Raw genomic sequence first — 21,132 nt, forward strand, 5'->3', positions numbered from 1 at the left:
TTTTTTAACGGTGCGTATTTTACTAAAAGATTTTGTCAAATTAATAATTTGAATCAACCTTTCTCTTTGTAAGATCCAAAATTGAAAAGTTATAAATAAAATCTTCCTTTCCCTTTCATTGGCATTTCATTCTGTGTGAAACTTAACATTTTGCATAGGAACCAAACAGTCGCTTAAAAATGAAAAATTTTATTTTCTACGGATGTCACTTCAATTCCATTTACAGAAACTTCGTGCACCAATGCAGTGCTAAATTTGGAAAACCAGCAGCTTGAGGAAATGGCCAGCTTGTTCATTGAAAATAAACTCAAGCTTCAACAGGGCTTCAAAGTTTTATACTCATTGTCATTTAAAACTATATTTTCTGTGCAGGTTTTGAAACTGTAAAGAAAAGAGGAAAATATTAGAAATGCATTTAAACGACTCCTTTTGATCACAATATTTAGCTTCATAAACAAAAGGACAAACATTATAGTTGGGGCAAACCTAACTTGACAGCACTCTAAAGGCTACACAGATCCTAATCACACAGCATTATGAAGCTGTCATGTTTGGTTTAACCCAACAAGAACCCTGCATTTCTGAAAAAGGTTTTTACAATTGTGTCTCATTTCCTGGATATGTGTTAGTATTTATTTCAGCTTTAACATTCTAAATTAATAAATAGGTTTCGCTTAATTTGTAAAATATACGAAAGAAAAAGTGCAATTGGTAGTTTTAGAGCTTGAATACGCCAACTGGAACTTAAGACATAAGTCAAAGAGGTAAAACATTTCAATTTTGTGCAGACAAGGGTGATGTCTCATTGGACTGATCATATCCTACGTATGCATTTTGGTCTTGATTTTACCTCTTTCACCCTCCATTAGCCGCAGACTGCAGCGCCTCCTACAGTTTATTTGAATTGAGAATAATATTATTTTGCAGATTTAAGGAAAGAAGAAATCATAAGATGATAATAATATTTTTCATTTCCGAGTTAATTTTATGATTCAATAAAAATAGTATATGAAATGTGTTATGATGTACAGCTTTGAAGCACGTTGTTTTCTGCTTATATGAATTATTTTATTGTTGATAAAATAACTTTCGTAATAACTCAACAGTCTGAACACTGATGAGATGGAAAGGCAAACATTCCGTTTACAGGCGGATGTGGAAACAGCTATTAGTTTTCAGGGATGCCAGCTTTTGCAGAGATGTGTTAAACAGAACACTTTAATTATTTTACGAAGAATGCGCATCAAATTTTTAATTTCCCCCTTCGTCAAGGTAGACTCGTCTTAACCTGGACGTTTGCCAATGTTATAGTATCCGTAGACAGACTGTACTTAGTACTGGGTTTACCGACATTGTTCTAAATATAATCGCCAATTCTAATAGTTCTAATTTGGCAACGCGATGTTGTTGCCCTGACAGTGGGTTCGGAAACAAGGATCGGTCGCTTAGGTGCCACCTATGGAACTACGAGTGATAAGGAGAAGAAATCGCTACTGTGAAACTCCGCAATGGGAGTGAACCGCGAAGATTCGCGCCGCCATCTTGTGGTTTGCATCGCACGCTTTCGACTCGATGCGCTTGTTGGCTCAATAGCTTTGATATTGAACAATAATAAAAATAGATAATTTATGGTTCTATTCAAGGGTCTTTTCCCCACCAGTTTAATGAAAAAAAAAAAGGGTGGAAAATCGTTGCTTCTATGAACAAGAGTTCTTTAATTCATTCAAGAATTAAAAAGCTGTTGCTGTCTATGCATGATGTATTTTGTTTCGGTATAGGATGTGATTTCTTTTTAATTTTATGCTATAAAGACGGGGTATAAAAATACATTTCCAACTGTCTAGTAATGATTTCAAGGCTCTTGTTTAAAGAACGATGGCTTTTATTTGAACTAAATGTTTAAGTATCGTGTACTTGAAATAAATGTAAACCACATTGGATTTTTGAATACTTGATTCATCGATTATTATGAAAAGTAAAATTAACTGAAACCAACAAAACAATTTGCCTTTGGTAAATATATTCAAAAAGGGCTTTAAACATAAATGAAAGATGGAAATAGGAAAATGAATATACTTATTTTTATTTCATTTGAATCTCTTATTCCCAATTTACTTTTTGAAAAGGGAAGATGCAAAACAAAATGAATGTTACAAATATTTATTTACTGAATACTTTAGGATTACATAACAAAGATATTACTATTAATTAATGAACTTATAATTTTCGTTTTGGAAAACACATTCTAGAGCAACAAAATATGTCTTTAAATATTTATTCAAGGAAAAAAAAAGGAGCAGAACACTCGCAGTTTTACTCGGTTTGAATCAAGGACAATATTACTTTTCGAAAACGTATAAAAAATAAAAACCTCATAATATTACACTTGGACCTAAAAAGGACTTGCGTGAAAGTCCTGTACCATAGAAGAATAAATAAAAAGATTCAGAACTATAACAAAAACTGAACAATTGCTGTGCGATTAGTTTAAATACCTCATAAACAAAAATACTTTTATTTACACTTTTCACAGTAAAAAAATAAATTGCAATTACAGCAATAATAACAACCGAAATAATTTTTCTAATTCCCAACTACTTGTTGAAAAGTAAAATAGCAAACATAATGAATTTTACAAATATTTACTGTAGACAACGTCTTTCCAAAAAGTATCCAACCCAGGGTTTCTTTCAGACTTTTGCTCCGGAGGGGGGGGGGGGCGCATTTTAAATATTGGAGGGGGGCACTTTAAGAGTTCGGAGGGGTCAAGGGCGTACTTAAGGAGTGGGACACGATCCCCCCTCCCCCGCTCCCTCTCTAAGTAACAAATTATAAATTACTAACTGAGAATAATTTTATAACTTCAAACAAAAGAAAAACGAACATAGGCATATTCATTACAGCCCGTCAAAGATGACTCAAAACAGTTCACTATTCCCTCCCTCTCCATACAATGATTGTTATCCAGGATACTTTTGATTTCCGACCGGGTTGTAGCAAGCGTCCACAGAGTACACAAGTCTTAAAGACCCGAATCGGATCACACCACCAGGATTTCACCAATGCATTATCTGAGTTTACAACTGGATAGATACCATATAAGGGCGCCCATATAGGGGGGCAAGGGGGGCTCTAGCCCCCTCCCCTTAGAAATTAGATCTTTCTTTGCTTTTAGTACTTTTTTCCTTGCAAAAATGTAAAAACATTTGTTCTCCAGCCATTAATGAATAAGTAATTAAAAATGTCAAATTTTAAAGACTCGAATCTGTCTTGAAATCTGCTTCTATGGGGAAAATACCCTACTAAACCATGGTTAAAATATCTGAGCCTCCCCTCACAATTTTGCATGTGGGCGCCTATGATACCATGTTCCAACCACCCCCTACCAGTGTTGCCTGTCCCCCACCAACAGCAAGGGCGCACACAAATACCACAAAGACCAACTAAAGAGCCAACGCCCCCTCCCCCTAAAAAAAGAGAAAAATACCCTTAACACTATCGCTCCTAAACTTTTCAATGGCGCATTCTACGTCATGCCCCCCCCCCCCCCTTGGTGGGCTGTCTTGAACAACAGCAATAAATAGACAACAGACAAAAATTATCCCTTCTTGTTTGTTAAGCGTCGAACATTAATTGCCCGTATTTTTCCAGGGGTAAAATGTGCTTTTAGCAGTTTGAAGACAGAGGAGGACTTTTCATTGAAGGTAAAAGAATAGAGGCCACAGAGGCTGATCCCCCCCCCCCTCCTCCTCCAGAAAGATTTCAGAATTTTCTATTATTTCCTTTTTTCATTCAAATAAAAAAAGGGAAAGAAAACTTCTCATGGTAGTATAAAACGAATTTTTCTCGGGGGAGGGGAGCAGTTGGCATCTTCCGGGAGGGCAGTGCCTCCCCCTCCCCCCAGAGAGATGCCTGAAAGAAACACTGATCCCAATTTTTTCTTTTTTTTTTTTTTTTTTTTTGTGCGAAAACTAGACGGATATAAATGATTAATTACTTGCAGTATAACTATTGATTTGTTATTGCTACAGATATTGTAAATTTGGAAAGGTAAAGAAATTTTCCCGAGCTAAATCAAATATACCTCCCATAATCAAAGAATGTTTCTTGGGAACCGACGGTATTCGTTTTAGCGGGCACTCCACTTTCTTTGTACAATCTTCCAATGTTTTGCAAACCACAAGATGGCTGCCAGTTAAAAGAACAGTTAACTAAGCTTCCGAAACGGCATCAGTGTATTCTATTATGTCGACTCCTTATCACTCTTAGCTGCATGGTCTGGACGCGGTTAGCGAGGTCACAAAGCCTGTATTATCCAATCCGGTCGTGATTCATGTTTTAATCGCAACGCACGTGACTTTCCCATCACGAAAGTTACGCTTTGATTGGAGTGCCGTTTGCTGCTGAACTAGAACCACCGCGGTGTAACCACGAGCGTTCGGAAACACAGCTGTTCTACCAGGCTGCCTAGAGCCGCTATAAAGATAGGCCGACGCGTCAGCTTAAGTTTAGCCATTTTGGATTCGATTTCTCATTGTTGCGGAGCTAGGGTTACCACAGTAAAGTTTCGTGTTTCGCCAAATTTGCCGTAAATAATATTTTATTTTATGAACAATTCAAGTGTGTGCAGCTAATAATCGCTCGCAGTGAACAATTACCAAACGCGATAACTCGTCAGAAAAGACAACCACTCAAATACGCGCTCCGATCCAAAATGGCTGATCTTAAGCTGAAGCTGATGCACCGGCTCGTATATATAGGGGCCTTAAGGTTGTCTAGAGAAATTCCAGATACGTCATAACCACACCGGTATAACCGGTAGATTATTTCCGAACGCAGCCAGTGCAGACGATTGACTGAAATATTTTCAATGTTATTTTTCTAAATCTTGTTCTCTGCATTTGTATGCTATAAATATTTTCTACGTGTGTACCTTGGTGCCATATATTTTATTTTCTACACATTATTTCCTCCGCTTAGTCATGACAGTATGAAAGTGGTAAAGGTAAGAAACGAATTACTATTTACTCCAGTATTAATCACTGATTTTCTATTTCCATTTTAAGTAACGTTATTGCATTTGATGATTGTATTCTATTTTAACTGATAAACCTTTATTTTTTAAATGAATGAATTAACAACTTTTTAATACACAAAAATTGTCAATTTTTAAAACGTTGGTAATTCATTCATTAAATTTTCAAGCACAAATGCCTTTTTTCGTTACTTTATTTTTTAATTTACAACGGATGTTTCTCAGTTTCAATGATAGCTTAATACTAGTTTGTATGAGTATTACCAGAAATTAATTAAAGAGTTCCAGTAATTGCTTAGTAATTAAATCACGGCTCAGATGTTCTATTCCTTTGTCCAGGAAACATTTGAAATGGTGTGATTGCATAGAACGGTTCGAAAATTACCTTATCCGCAAAATACTTCTGATATAAATTTTTAAAAAGCTCAATTACCATGTTCTTTGTGTGGTTTCGTGCATTACAATATTTTTTTTCGCATTTTAAGGATCATAATAGTACCTTTTAAAAATTTTGTACATGCTATTCTAGTTCAATAATTTTTTTTATCGACGTTCAAAACTTTCCAAATTTGACTGCGTCGCAACATTATTTTCTTTGTGCATTTTAAATTGAAAAGTAGTCTGTGTCTTCAAGGGTCTATGAATATAAATAAATACTTGAAGGATTTTTAGAATCAAAAGAAAAAAAGTTAAAAAATTAGTTTAAATAAAACAAGTAAATGCAACTTACAGGTATTTTCCTCGGCTGTTTAAAAACGAGACAATTTCAATGCTAAATGTATCCGTCCCTTTTGCCAGCCATCCGCTTTTTTTCATGTATAAGGCGGTTACTTCTTTTATAGGTGTAAACTTCTCTTCCAGGGCCATTATTAAAACCTTTTCATCTCCAGGAGTTAATTTGTCATTCTTTCTGAAAAATTTAGAAATAAAATTAAAGTTAAAAACAAAACAATTTGGTGCGTTTTTTGAAGTGATAACTTCTTATGGGAGGGTAAACCGATTTGTGACATAACGCGTGTAACGGGGTAAATTTAATTATAATAGAGAATGCCAGGAACGCAAGGTACGCGTAGCCACGGTGGCTCGGCCTGAAGACGTGGGCATCGCGAACTGCATCGCGATCCAGTGGGCGTAGGTTCGAGTCAGCCATGAGGCAAATTTCGAGGGCACTTTTCGGAGAAAACACTAAACGTTGCTAAAAATGATTTGTAAAAAAACTATATATATACGTATCATTGTCATATTTTTCTTACAAATTAACTAATAATCCTTATATATTGTTTCTGAAGACTGTATTTTGTTCCTACGCGAGATCATCCTTATTTCTTGATCGATTTCTTTGATTTAGCCCTCATTTTAAAGCTTATCGTGCAGGCTAATGACGAAAAAAACATCCACGTTCTAAAAAAAAAATTCTGTTTTTTTTTTTTTTTTTTTGGTTAAAAAAAAACCTGTTTTAAAGCACCGGACTGAGGTTTTCGGTAAATTTTATAAGTTTAACTTGCACTGTGGCTGACAGAGCTGAATGGCTCGATCGGCAGATCGTGCGACTGGTAACCAGAAAAATGAGTGTTCGGGCCCAGTCCGAGCTATCTGTATCGAAAAACCAGACTAATCACGCATTACATGAACACTTAAAATACAATAAATAACACATGTCAGGCAATAAAATAAATGCGATTGGAATGCTCCTTGCTGTTACGAAAACTTGATTTTTTGTTGCAATTTAACTACAACCTGTAGCTAAATTGTTTCTTAATTGTAAGGATTTTTTTCTCTTCTGTTTTTGAAACTCAGGGCTCCGATCAGAAAACTAAAGCATAATATAAGCGAAAATATAAGTATCAGGTTTAAGATTTCAGACTACAATAGAATAATTTTTGCTCAGAAAAAAAATCGTATACTGAAATGTAGATTCTTCTGATGACAGTTTTTGACCCTTTTTAGAAATAAAATAATTACTACCCCAAACTGAAATTACGCTTTTCGTTTAGTGAACCTACGAATATTTATTAGAATACGAAGCAGAACATTAAAATTACAAACAAGTCGAGAGGTAAAATATTATTATTTTTTTCTCTTTCGGAAAAAACAAATAGCCAGTCACATTTTTGCTATATTCGAAAAGCTACGCTTAAAAAACTAACTTAGTTCAACTGATTTTGTATTTAACCGTGCGGTTAAATGTAACAATAAACACGTGCTGCCATATAAGCCATAACACTTCAAGCAGCCTGAGATAGCAAAAAAAAAAAAAAAAATGTATACATTTTCAAAAATAAAAACTCTTTCAATATCTTATCTTAGATATTATTTCTGTGGCTTATTTTTCTGTCGGTATGCGAGATCTTTCTTCTTTCTTGAAGAAATTCTCCCCTTATATTAAAGCTTACCGGGTCGGCTAATTACAAAAAATAGACCTACGGTCTAAAAATCAATTTTTCGGAAACGCCCCTTGCTGCTGCAAAACCTTAATTGAAAGGTGTTCTTTCTTTTTGTTAAGATTTGACTCCGGTCAGATTACTAAACATAATCTATCTATACTAACAATATAAAGCAGTAGAGTTTGTTTGAACGCACATTGTAACAAATTTCGGAAACGTTTCTGGATATATCGGAAACGTTTCCGAAATAATAAGAATCCTTCATCCAATAGCGAACTCCTCATTATTCAGAAAGCTTTTTGTTATTTCAAAAAAATCTAGAAGTGGAAGTGAGGCGCAATGCTTCGAAACGTATTTTATCCTTCCAACACTGGCGCCAGTGAGTCGGAAATAACGAGAGCTTATTTTTTCCTTATCTATGGTTGCTGTAGTCAGGAACCATTTAGCATTGGATTGCTTGTTATTTCATGTCTAGAGAGTAGTAAATTGTGTCGAAACTAATTTTACGCCTATGCATTTTGGGCTGCCCTTGATTTTTTAGACGATGCACGCAACTATTAAGTTAGTTAATAACGATTTGCTTCTTTACAATTTCTAGTGCGACTATGATTACATATATATTGTGTGTTCAAGCGTGAATATTTCAACACCCGTTTTTATACTTAATGAAACGAAACCCTTTGGCTTACTTATCCAGTTGTAATGGAGGTACTTAGATTTTCTTCCTCTCATGTTCACTTGTAAGTATTAATGAATATTTTGAAACATGTAGTTATATACATTTATATTTTTGTTGATTTGCATTTGATGAGGCTCCAATTGTAACTGTTTTTGGGTTTATCGAATTAATTTAAAGTTATCCTACATACCTATGTGCGCAGTGTACTATTTGTTGCAACCAATTGAAACTGATTAATTACGCAAAAGAAATAAGATTTATATTTGAAAAGCAATCACAGAAAAGTTATTTCGAAATACTTGGATATACATACATTGGTTCAAAAAAAAAAAAAAAAAAAAATCAGTTGTTTAATTCATTAAAAACATGGTAATGCAAATGTTTTCTAGTATTGTAATATGCTTCACAAAAAATGTGCCAGTATTATTTATCTTTTTTATTATAATTTATTCATTTATTTAAAAATATTTATACCATTAGAAAATGGCCCAGTTATCTATTAGTAAACAACATAGTATGCAATTAATTCATGTGCTTATTCATTTTGTTAAATGTGGTTGACAATAAAAAATTCCTTGACATTAGTTATTCGGTAAATAACATTTCCTTCGTGGATATACTAGTTTAATATAGAACAGTCAGGAGGAATGAATCAGTGGCAAAAATGAAACAGCTGCATTTACAAGCCGAAATAAAAAGAAATATTATTTCATGTCATTGTTTTAAAAGTGATCATTTTTTAAATACTATGTTATTAATATACAAAGTACATATGGGGCGTTCACCACGCAGACTGCCATTGACATTTTCAGGGATTGCTTTTTTTTTAAGGGGGGGGGGGCGCTTTATAGCATTTTATGGGTGCACCATAACTCTTATGGTGTGGTGGGGGGAATCTCGTATATATGAAATGGAATAATCACGCAATAGAAATAAAATATATAATGCATTTTGCGCACATTGTAAAAATAAAATCAATAACCTTTTTTGATTAAGTATTTATATTTGTGATGAACTGGAAAAGGGCAAGAACAGAAGAATCAACCCGAATGGTTCCAACAGGAGGATTTGGTGTCATATTTAAATTCACCAATTTCTCTGTTGGCACTTTTCGGTACACTTTGTTCGTCAGAGAAATAGACTTGAGGTGAACGAATTCCGGAACACGAAGGGACGGTAAGTTCTGCCAAATTTCATCCGAAAATAAAAGCTATCAAGTTTGATACAAGATATGTTTTTAAGTTCTGCATTAGAAATACAATATGTTGATAATTTTGTCTTGAAAATATTGAGAGAAAAACTGAAGTTAACGATTGTTTAATAAACAATCCCACTTTTGAGAAAGTACCACCCTCCCCTCCCCTGACGATTTTGTGATTAGGAATGAAACTACTATATTATTTCATAAATTTTCTAAAATTTATAACTGTACATATGTTATGCTGTTAACCATGCTATTTGTCATTAGAAATTCAGAAAAAAAAAATCCACGAATGATTCTAAAATTGCTTGTTTCATTGCTGTTAGATATGAAAGAACTGAAACTGATGTGGTATGCAATACTATAGTAAAAAATTATATTTTAGAAAAAATCACAGAAAAAGGATTCCGAAATTCTCGGAAACGTTTTTGAAATTTGTTTGGAGAATTCAGAAATACTCGTAAATGTTTCCGAAACTTTTATGAACCACAGCTGCACAGAATACTCAGAAACATTTCTGGAAATTACGGAAAGAGGATTCCGAAATACTCAGAAACGTTTCTGAAAGTTACAGAAAGAGTATTCCAAAATACTCAGAAACATTGAAAGAGGATTCCAAAATGCTCAGACACGTTTCTGGACATTACAGAAACAGAATTCCGAAATACTCAGAAACGTTTTTGAAAACTTCTTGAAACGCAGCTGCACGATATACTCAGAAACGTTTCCGGATTTTTTTTTACAGTACACTAATCTCGGGAACTACTGATTCGAATTGAAATTTTTTTTTTTTGTGTTGAATAGCCCATTCATTGAGAAAGGCTATAGGCTATATAACATCACGCTATAACTAATAGGAGTGGATCAGCAATAAAAAATGTTATGAAAACGGGAAATTTTGCATTATAATATAAAATGTTTGGAATGTAGAATATGAGTAGCCATGGTGGCTTGACTTGAAAGTGTGGGCTTTGCGATCCAGTGGGCGTAGGTTCGAGTCAGCCATGAGGCAAATTTCGAGGGCACTTTTCGGAGAAAACACTAAACGTTGCTAAAAATGATTTGTAAAAAAACTATATATATACGTATCATTGTCATATTTTTCTTACAAATTAACTAATAATCCTTATATATTGTTTCTGAAGACTGTATTTTGTTCCTACGCGAGATCATCCTTATTTCTTGATCGATTTCTTTGATTTAGCCCTCATTTTAAAGCTTATCGTGCAGGCTAATGACGAAAAAAACATCCACGTTCTAAAAAAAAAATTCTGTTTTTTTTTTTTTTTTTTTGGTTAAAAAAAAACCTGTTTTAAAGCACCGGACTGAGGTTTTCGGTAAATTTTATAAGTTTAACTTGCACTGTGGCTGACAGAGCTGAATGGCTCGATCGGCAGATCGTGCGACTGGTAACCAGAAAAATGAGTGTTCGGGCCCAGTCCGAGCTATCTGTATCGAAAAACCAGACTAATCACGCATTACATGAACACTTAAAATACAATAAATAACACATGTCAGGCAATAAAATAAATGCGATTGGAATGCTCCTTGCTGTTACGAAAACTTGATTTTTTGTTGCAATTTAACTACAACCTGTAGCTAAATTGTTTCTTAATTGTAAGGATTTTTTTCTCTTCTGTTTTTGAAACTCAGGGCTCCGATCAGAAAACTAAAGCATAATATAAGCGAAAATATAAGTATCAGGTTTAAGATTTCAGACTACAATAGAATAATTTTTGCTCAGAAAAAAAATCGTATACTGAAATGTAGATTCTTCTGATGACAGTTTTTGACCCTTTTTAGAAATAAAATAATTACTACCCCAAACTGAAATTACGCTTTTCGTTTAGTGAACCTACGAATATTTATTAGAATACGAAGCAGAACATTAAAATTACAAACAAGTCGAGAGGTAAAATATTATTATTTTTTTCTCTTTCGGAAAAAACAAATAGCCAGTCACATTTTTGCTATATTCGAAAAGCTACGCTTAAAAAACTAACTTAGTTCAACTGATTTTGTATTTAACCGTGCGGTTAAATGTAACAATAAACACGTGCTGCCATATAAGCCATAACACTTCAAGCAGCCTGAGATAGCAAAAAAAAAAAAAAAAATGTATACATTTTCAAAAATAAAAACTCTTTCAATATCTTATCTTAGATATTATTTCTGTGGCTTATTTTTCTGTCGGTATGCGAGATCTTTCTTCTTTCTTGAAGAAATTCTCCCCTTATATTAAAGCTTACCGGGTCGGCTAATTACAAAAAATAGACCTACGGTCTAAAAATCAATTTTTCGGAAACGCCCCTTGCTGCTGCAAAACCTTAATTGAAAGGTGTTCTTTCTTTTTGTTAAGATTTGACTCCGGTCAGATTACTAAACATAATCTATCTATACTAACAATATAAAGCAGTAGAGTTTGTTTGAACGCACATTGTAACAAATTTCGGAAACGTTTCTGGATATATCGGAAACGTTTCCGAAATAATAAGAATCCTTCATCCAATAGCGAACTCCTCATTATTCAGAAAGCTTTTTGTTATTTCAAAAAAATCTAGAAGTGGAAGTGAGGCGCAATGCTTCGAAACGTATTTTATCCTTCCAACACTGGCGCCAGTGAGTCGGAAATAACGAGAGCTTATTTTTTCCTTATCTATGGTTGCTGTAGTCAGGAACCATTTAGCATTGGATTGCTTGTTATTTCATGTCTAGAGAGTAGTAAATTGTGTCGAAACTAATTTTACGCCTATGCATTTTGGGCTGCCCTTGATTTTTTAGACGATGCACGCAACTATTAAGTTAGTTAATAACGATTTGCTTCTTTACAATTTCTAGTGCGACTATGATTACATATATATTGTGTGTTCAAGCGTGAATATTTCAACACCCGTTTTTATACTTAATGAAACGAAACCCTTTGGCTTACTTATCCAGTTGTAATGGAGGTACTTAGATTTTCTTCCTCTCATGTTCACTTGTAAGTATTAATGAATATTTTGAAACATGTAGTTATATACATTTATATTTTTGTTGATTTGCATTTGATGAGGCTCCAATTGTAACTGTTTTTGGGTTTATCGAATTAATTTAAAGTTATCCTACATACCTATGTGCGCAGTGTACTATTTGTTGCAACCAATTGAAACTGATTAATTACGCAAAAGAAATAAGATTTATATTTGAAAAGCAATCACAGAAAAGTTATTTCGAAATACTTGGATATACATACATTGGTTCAAAAAAAAAAAAAAAAAAAAATCAGTTGTTTAATTCATTAAAAACATGGTAATGCAAATGTTTTCTAGTATTGTAATATGCTTCACAAAAAATGTGCCAGTATTATTTATCTTTTTTATTATAATTTATTCATTTATTTAAAAATATTTATACCATTAGAAAATGGCCCAGTTATCTATTAGTAAACAACATAGTATGCAATTAATTCATGTGCTTATTCATTTTGTTAAATGTGGTTGACAATAAAAAATTCCTTGACATTAGTTATTCGGTAAATAACATTTCCTTCGTGGATATACTAGTTTAATATAGAACAGTCAGGAGGAATGAATCAGTGGCAAAAATGAAACAGCTGCATTTACAAGCCGAAATAAAAAGAAATATTATTTCATGTCATTGTTTTAAAAGTGATCATTTTTTAAATACTATGTTATTAATATACAAAGTACATATGGGGCGTTCACCACGCAGACTGCCATTGACATTTTCAGGGATTGCTTTTTTTTTAAGGGGGGGGGGGGCGCTTTATAGCATTTTATGGGTGCACCATAACTCTTATGGTGTGGTGGGGGGAATCTCGTATATATGAAATGGAATAATCACGCAATAGAAATAAAATATATAATGCATTTTGCGCACATTGTAAAAATAAAATCAATAACCTTTTTTGATTAAGTATTTATATTTGTGATGAACTGGAAAAGGGCAAGAACAGAAGAATCAACCCGAATGGTTCCAACAGGAGGATTTGGTGTCATATTTAAATTCACCAATTTCTCTGTTGGCACTTTTCGGTACACTTTGTTCGTCAGAGAAATAGACTTGAGGTGAACGAATTCCGGAACACGAAGGGACGGTAAGTTCTGCCAAATTTCATCCGAAAATAAAAGCTATCAAGTTTGATACAAGATATGTTTTTAAGTTCTGCATTAGAAATACAATATGTTGATAATTTTGTCTTGAAAATATTGAGAGAAAAACTGAAGTTAACGATTGTTTAATAAACAATCCCACTTTTGAGAAAGTACCACCCTCCCCTCCCCTGACGATTTTGTGATTAGGAATGAAACTACTATATTATTTCATAAATTTTCTAAAATTTATAACTGTACATATGTTATGCTGTTAACCATGCTATTTGTCATTAGAAATTCAGAAAAAAAAAATCCACGAATGATTCTAAAATTGCTTGTTTCATTGCTGTTAGATATGAAAGAACTGAAACTGATGTGGTATGCAATACTATAGTAAAAAATTATATTTTAGAAAAAATCACAGAAAAAGGATTCCGAAATTCTCGGAAACGTTTTTGAAATTTGTTTGGAGAATTCAGAAATACTCGTAAATGTTTCCGAAACTTTTATGAACCACAGCTGCACAGAATACTCAGAAACATTTCTGGAAATTACGGAAAGAGGATTCCGAAATACTCAGAAACGTTTCTGAAAGTTACAGAAAGAGTATTCCAAAATACTCAGAAACATTGAAAGAGGATTCCAAAATGCTCAGACACGTTTCTGGACATTACAGAAACAGAATTCCGAAATACTCAGAAACGTTTTTGAAAACTTCTTGAAACGCAGCTGCACGATATACTCAGAAACGTTTCCGGATTTTTTTTTACAGTACACTAATCTCGGGAACTACTGATTCGAATTGAAATTTTTTTTTTTTGTGTTGAATAGCCCATTCATTGAGAAAGGCTATAGGCTATATAACATCACGCTATAACTAATAGGAGTGGATCAGCAATAAAAAATGTTATGAAAACGGGAAATTTTGCATTATAATATAAAATGTTTGGAATGTAGAATATGAGTAGCCATGGTGGCTTGACTTGAAAGTGTGGGCTTTGCGATCCAGTGGGTGTAGGTTCGAGTCAGCCGTGAGGCAAATCTCGAGAGTGCTGTTCAGAGAAAAGCCTAAACGATGGAAAAATGGCTGGTAAAACAAAACTATTATAAACTTGTCATTGTCTTATTTTTCTTAATAATTAACTAATAATATAAAGCTTAAGAGTTCGTTTGTTTGAACGCGCTAATCTCAGGAACTACTGGTTCGAATTGAAAACCTCTTTTTGTGTTGAATAGTCCATTTATTGAGGAAGGCTATAAGCTATTTTTTGAGTGAAACTTCTTATGGGAGGGTAAACCGATTAGTGACATAACGCGCGTAACGGCGCAACTCTCGTCTGGCATTCCTTTCGTTCGCGCATACAACAAAAGCCCGCATGTGTCTGAAATTTTGTTTCTTTACTCTTTGGGTCAGCTTTAAACATTAGGTGATAGTAGAAAAAGTAATGAAACTAACAGAAAATGGATGATCGTCGCAGCATAACGCAATCTTCTAACGAAAGGTGAGTTTAATCATACAATATAATACCAATACATTGTGAACAATATCTATATTTAAAACAGCATTTAATCTTTAAATTTATTTTCAAAACAAAAACAATTTTGCGATTAGTTATACAAAAAATATCTCGCTTCATTTAGGGTTTGAACTGTGATAAGGTGTACATATTTTAAACGAATTGTAGGAATGACCCTGCAGACTCCGTAACGCGGGGGTTGGGGACGGCCGAGAAAACAAAAATAATAAACAAACATTTAATTTGTGCATCACAGAATAAAATCCAAACTGACTTTAAAACAATCACTCGCTAAAAAGTTAGTTATTTGGGAGGAGGGGGATCCAATAAAGAGTGCGGTTAGGGTCCCTGATGATTTTTGCAGGGAGGAGGGGGGGGGGGCAAAAAAGATGATACTAAAATTATTCCATCTTTTAAACGAATTGTGCAATTAAAGCGTCAAAATATAAGAGCAGGAGGCGTAGCAGTTTATCAGAATGATCTTGATTGAATAAATATTGTCACTCTAAATATAGGATTACATGTTCATAATGCTACAAGCTTTAAACGGCTACACAAAACGATATTGGTGAAATGTGTATAGTGGAGTGTCTCAATTAAGCAAAGAAACAAATTATTATTGTCAACATGTATATATCTCCAAACAAAAGTGTTTCAAGTATTATTCAATTTATTCATAAGCAGATTTAAAATTACACACAAGAAGGTTCTGCTTTAGTTAATGAAGATTATTATACAATTCTAACCGCAGATTTTAACGTTAATGTTGCTTCTGATCGAGCTAAAAATTTACTATCGTTTCTACAATCCAAATTACAATTACAAATGATTAATAAGCCAGAAGAAGCCACTAAGTGACACGGAACTGTACTTCATGCAGTCTTTGCAAGTTTTTCAGATAACATACAATGTAAAAATTTCGTTGCTTATTATAGCTTCCATAAGCCAATTGTTACTTTCATACGATTAAAAAATGATAATAATTTTATCCTATGAAAGTTATCACTTCTGCCGAGCGTCCCGTGACGCACTTTTTTTTTTTTTTTTGAATCTTAGTTCATCTAGCTTGTTTTATGTCAACGTTGTCTCATTCATGCTTATACACATACATAGCACAGACGAGTTCATAAAAATAAAAAAGTTACTTCATAGTTTTCGGTAGATCTTGGTCTTAATCTTCAAATCTAAAATTTTCCAACACTGCTTCAGATTGACTTAACCTCTTAAATCTTGAGTGGACATCTGATCGTTGCATTCCGAACTACTAGGTATACGATAGTTTTTAAAAGTGAGGCAAAATGTTAAGCATAAACATTATGGATATTATACACTATAAGCCCGGACAGGAATCATTGCGGTTAGGTCGCGGAAACTTAAGGTCTTATGTAATAAAATTAATTTTCATCATTTCATAAATTATCCGGTATCATAAGCATTTCAATAACTTATTTACAATGTGGATTGGAAATATTTATGTGCAAGTCTTTTCTTTTTGCTTTCCTTCTGTCTCTCTCTCTCATTATTTCTTTTAATGTAAATTTAAATCTTTAAATATCTTAAACTTTGTTCGTTGTTTCATACTACTAAAAACATTTTGGAGACACGTATTGCTTTAGATCTAATATGTCAGAGTTTCCCAAACTGTGGTCCGCTTTTTTGACCGCAAATCCGCTTTTTTGATCCAATTTTGGGGTGACAAATTAACCTCCGGGGGTCCGCGAGTCCATGACAGGGGGGTCTGCGGTGCTATCCAGCTAAAACGTTAAATATAGTTGAGATTGAAGGACGAGTAACGAGATTTTAATTCAAAAAGAAAGCACATTTATGAGAAATAAAAAAGTTCTTGCTTAAGTACATTCAGGATGTAGCAGCTCCCCCCCCCCTCTCCTTCGAAACTCTCGGAAGTAAAAACCTTCCACATTAATTAATTTTTTGTGCATGACGAAATTCATATTGTTACAAAACTATATTAAGTAAAATGCAAAGATTGAAGCACTACTTCAAAAGTTGATTTTTATTTAGTGAACTTGCTTTAGAAATTTGGTGATAACATTTTTATTTATAATTGAATTTCAAATAGTATTTTACTTCCAAAACTAAAAATAATGGCAATGAAAACCAGACAAAAACTCTGAAAAATATACAGAACGATTTTAAAAAAAAGCGTAAAAAAATATATTTAAAAAAAAAAGATTAAACTGTGTCTTTTTTTTTTTTTTTTTTTTGCCCGTGCCGGGGGGGGGGGGGGTGCGAAGTTCGTAATTCGGAAGGCATCTATGGAGGTCTGAAGTTTGGGAACCTCTGTAATATGTTACTGCTCGTAAGTACCATCACTTCTTTTATTAATTTATTCCTTTAATGAATTTTGCAACGGCCTTCTCAATTTCCTTTCTTTCTTTCTCTCTCTCGCTCTTTCCTCGCCACCCCCTCCTCTTTTTCTTTTATAGATTTTATACTCAACGTGTTTGTATAGCTTTTAGTCAAAACGATCAAGTGATCTTCCTGATCACTGATCATGAAGATCGCATGACGAGCAACTTTGAAATCGATAAACTTAAAATCAAATCTTTCCTTATTTTTTTTTTAATTTAAGCACTTAATCAAATTTTACGTCATATTAGTTACGGAAAATAACTTGTTTGCTATAAAAATTCGCAAAAAGACCTTATCATTCAAATATTACTTACATTAATTATCATGATGATCTATTCGTCAACAAGTCCTAACATTTGTGTGACGTATTTTCCTCAACTTATCACCTGCCGGTGATTCTCAACGCAATTTCTAAAAACTTTTTCAAAATTGTTTAGCTGCTTATCAGACTCATAGCTTAAAAACGTTTTCACGCAATCTAAAACATCTATAAAAGTTACTGGAATTTTTGATTTTTTTTTCACCTGTCTCTTCTTTGTTATCTTCTTTACCTTTTCTGTTGTGAGATTTTTTTTTTTCAATTTCGTGACGATATCTGTAGTTACACCTCGTGTACTTCATCTTCTTCATCTTCTTCTTCTACTTCATCTTCTTCTTGTAAAATTATTTTCTCGTCAAACTTTTAAAATATTACCTCTTTAATCAACTCTTGTTAAATATTTATTGGCAAAGTCTAAAAAGCGTCATCTATCAAATCAAATTCCAACTATTTGTTCTTCAGGGGACATTTCTTCCGCGCCATGTAATCCTACTTTATAAAACGATTTAGAAACAGTTACTGAAGGCAAATCTTTCTCTGGATCTTTTAGCCAGCTAATTGTGCCTGTAGACGGTAAATCAGTATACTGATTTGCCGAAATATGAAACATCATTTTAATATTTGATTTCTGTAATAAGGCATTTAGTTTGCGATAATGCGACTTAACAGAGCAAATGATTCCTTGGTGCAGAGGTTGTAGTGACGTTAACTTATCAGGCACAAAATGATATATTGGCTTTGCTGAAACACCTGGCAGTAAGAGGATGTGATACATTTTCTCCATTTTTTCTAAAATAAATAAAATCATATAAAGGGATTTTACGACTCTCCCAGTCATCTTTAGTGCATGTTTGTGGTCAACATGGACTCCACTTTTCCTCCGTTGTGTAATAATAGTCTGACTTCGTACCTGACAAAAGCGTAATTTAAAACAGGTGGCCACCTCGAACACGTAAAATAATTTCCATCCTTCCCAATGTACATATATTTTATTTTGTTAAATGACGAACTATCTTTATGATAAACTTACCCAGGTAATGTTATGTTTTCTTTCTGACCATCAGGTCCAGTTAAAGTCAGAACAATCACTCCATAAGATTTCTTAATGTCCTTAGAAAAACGAACGCTTAGCTTCATGATATCAGCTAGAAATGAAATATATTGTGTTACAACATTTTTCAAAACAAAAGAAAATATATACAAATTAATACATCTCGTCATTCAGAGTCAGTCAGAAAAAACTCTTTTGAATGCCCTGTTGGATTAGTCTAAATTACCGTCTTCCAACTAAGGTTACCCGAAGCCTTAGGACTCTATGAGACATTATTTTAAGGTTCTGCAAAGTATATCTCGATAAAATTAATTCATTCTAAAATTTGAAAAAAAAAAAAAAAAATTGCGTCACGGGACCCCCGCAGAAGTGATAACTTTCATAGGATTAAATTAGAATCATTATTTAATCCTATGAAAGTAACAATTGGCTTATGGTAGCTATAATAAGCAACGAAATTTTTGCATTGTATGTTACCTAAAAATCTTGCAAAGACTGCATCAAGTCATCAAGTACAGTTCCATGACTTGTAGTGGCTTCTTCTGGCTTATTAATCATTTGTAATTGTAATTCGGATTGTAGAAACGATACTAAATTTTTAGCTCGATCAGAAGCAAAATAAACATTAAAATCAGCGGTTAAAGTTAAAGAGATTGTATAATAATCTTCATTAAATAAATCAGAACCTTCTTGAGTGTAATTTAAAAGCTGTTTATGAATAAATTGAATAATACTTGAAATACTTTTGTTTGGATATATATATACATATGTTGGCAATAATAATTTGTTGCTTTGCTCCGTTGCTTCAAGCTGCTTCTCTAAATTTTGTATTAATTACTATACAATAAGTTTCCCGAAGAAAAAAAAATTCATAGCACGTTTTTGCACGTGGAAATTCAGCGTCTCTGAAGTTTGACAATGTCAAAATAGTCCTCAGAATTTTGACATTGGCAAAGCAAGGAGTTAATAGGGTCGGAACCTTTGTCTAAATTACAGATAGAATTAGCTATGCGAAAAGTGTCAAATTTCAAAAGTTGGATATACTCCTACTCCAACAGCACTTACTACAATAGGGTGGCTCTGCCTTTGTCACCAGATAGTAAGTTCCGGACCCTTCTGCCTTGTAACCCATCTTTCCACAACTGTCCTTCTGACAGCTGAGGCACTCGCCTTTCTGGAAGGTCTCATAGTCGTCACACTTGTAAGTCGTGAATTGGCAGTTCCTCTCGCTGCGGATGCTGGACGTGAAGAGATATGCTGCTCGCTGGTGGTTGCAGAGTTTCGCATTATCTCCAGCTAGAAATGAAATGTGTAGATCGGAAATCACGTTTGATGTAAGTTACGTAGACCTGTTACCCTCAAAATGTGTTCCTCGAATCCTCTAAATTGGTGCTAAATTCTGGTGTTGGAGGGAAGGGCGCCCATATAGGGGGCAAGAGGGGTCTCAAGTCCCCCCCCCCTTAGAAATTGGAACTTCCTTGCTTTTAGCATTATTTCTTTCTTTGAAAAAATGTGAAAACATTTCTTATCCGGCCATTAATGAATAATTTATTAAAAATGTCAAACTTTAATAACTCTAATCAGTACTGAAATCGGTTTCCATGGGGAAAATATCCTGCTAAACCATGTTGAAAATATCTGAGCCACCCCCCTCCCTAAAATTTAGCGTATAGGCGTCCTTGGTTGGAGGTGGAATAAAACTCAATTTTAACCTGAATTTAACACATAATATTTAACTCAAACCAAAGTTTAAATAACCATTGTAAGCAATAGGTAGCAAGCTGAACGTGTTGCACGAGAGAAAGTTGTTTTTTCAGTCTTAAGTAATTTTTTTCATCCTTAATTATTTTCTTATACAACCTAAAAAATTAAGGAAATTACCAAAACTTATTAATATTGAACAGCCCAGATTTCTACGCAACAAAAATGACGTCTTATTTGAACTATTTTATGAAGCCGTTTTCAAACCAGTGAAACTTGATTTCAACACGGCGAGTTGGGGCTAGTAGGCGAATTTTTACATGTTTTAAAACACGTATATTGGAAAAGTTTTTTAGTTTCCAGGTTTGCTTTAACTTTTCTAATGTTCAGGTTTAAAAAAATTGACAAATAAGAAAAGCCGAAGGATGCAATGATGTTCATAACGTCCAATAACGTATCCAATTACGCCCGTAAGTACTTACTGAAAATGTCGTTAAAAAGTCCCCCAATAGTACTTTTGCATCCTGGTTGCCTCTTGCCACCGTTGGGGTAATAGTCCACATGGCCAACTGCTTTCCCCATTCCTACGCCACCATACAGCAGACTGTCGGCGTTGGTGTGGACGACGTCTACGAAATCTGCATCCTCCTTTGACAAGTGCACATCTTCGTAATCCTCAAAGAGCGGACTTGCAGGATCCAGGCCTATGAGGGAAAAGTAGGCATGAAAATCTGCACAACACTGAAGCTAGGAAAGATTTTTTTTTCCCTGCTTTGAA

General features: G+C 33.9%; 1 protein-coding gene across 1 annotated transcript in view; it reads right to left on the reverse strand.

Annotated features, from left to right (window-relative positions):
* Nucleotides 1-202: 202 nt before the first annotated feature.
* Nucleotides 203-21,132, reverse strand: part of LOC129220275 (pancreatic lipase-related protein 2-like) — a 33,049-nt gene continuing 12,119 nt past the window's right edge. Inside the window, exons 4-8 of the mRNA XM_054854659.1 lie at nucleotides 20,837-21,058; nucleotides 19,719-19,949; nucleotides 18,633-18,747; nucleotides 5,766-5,945; nucleotides 203-381 (exon numbers count right to left, since the gene is read on the reverse strand). Of these exons, the coding sequence (XP_054710634.1) occupies nucleotides 315-381; nucleotides 5,766-5,945; nucleotides 18,633-18,747; nucleotides 19,719-19,949; nucleotides 20,837-21,058 (815 nt within the window). The 3' untranslated portion in view covers nucleotides 203-314. The remainder of the gene's footprint in view (nucleotides 382-5,765; nucleotides 5,946-18,632; nucleotides 18,748-19,718; nucleotides 19,950-20,836; nucleotides 21,059-21,132) is intronic.

The sequence above is a fragment of the Uloborus diversus genome, chromosome 4 (genome assembly GCF_026930045.1).
Source record: "Uloborus diversus isolate 005 chromosome 4, Udiv.v.3.1, whole genome shotgun sequence".
In the NCBI taxonomy this organism is placed as follows: domain Eukaryota; kingdom Metazoa; phylum Arthropoda; class Arachnida; order Araneae; family Uloboridae; genus Uloborus; species Uloborus diversus.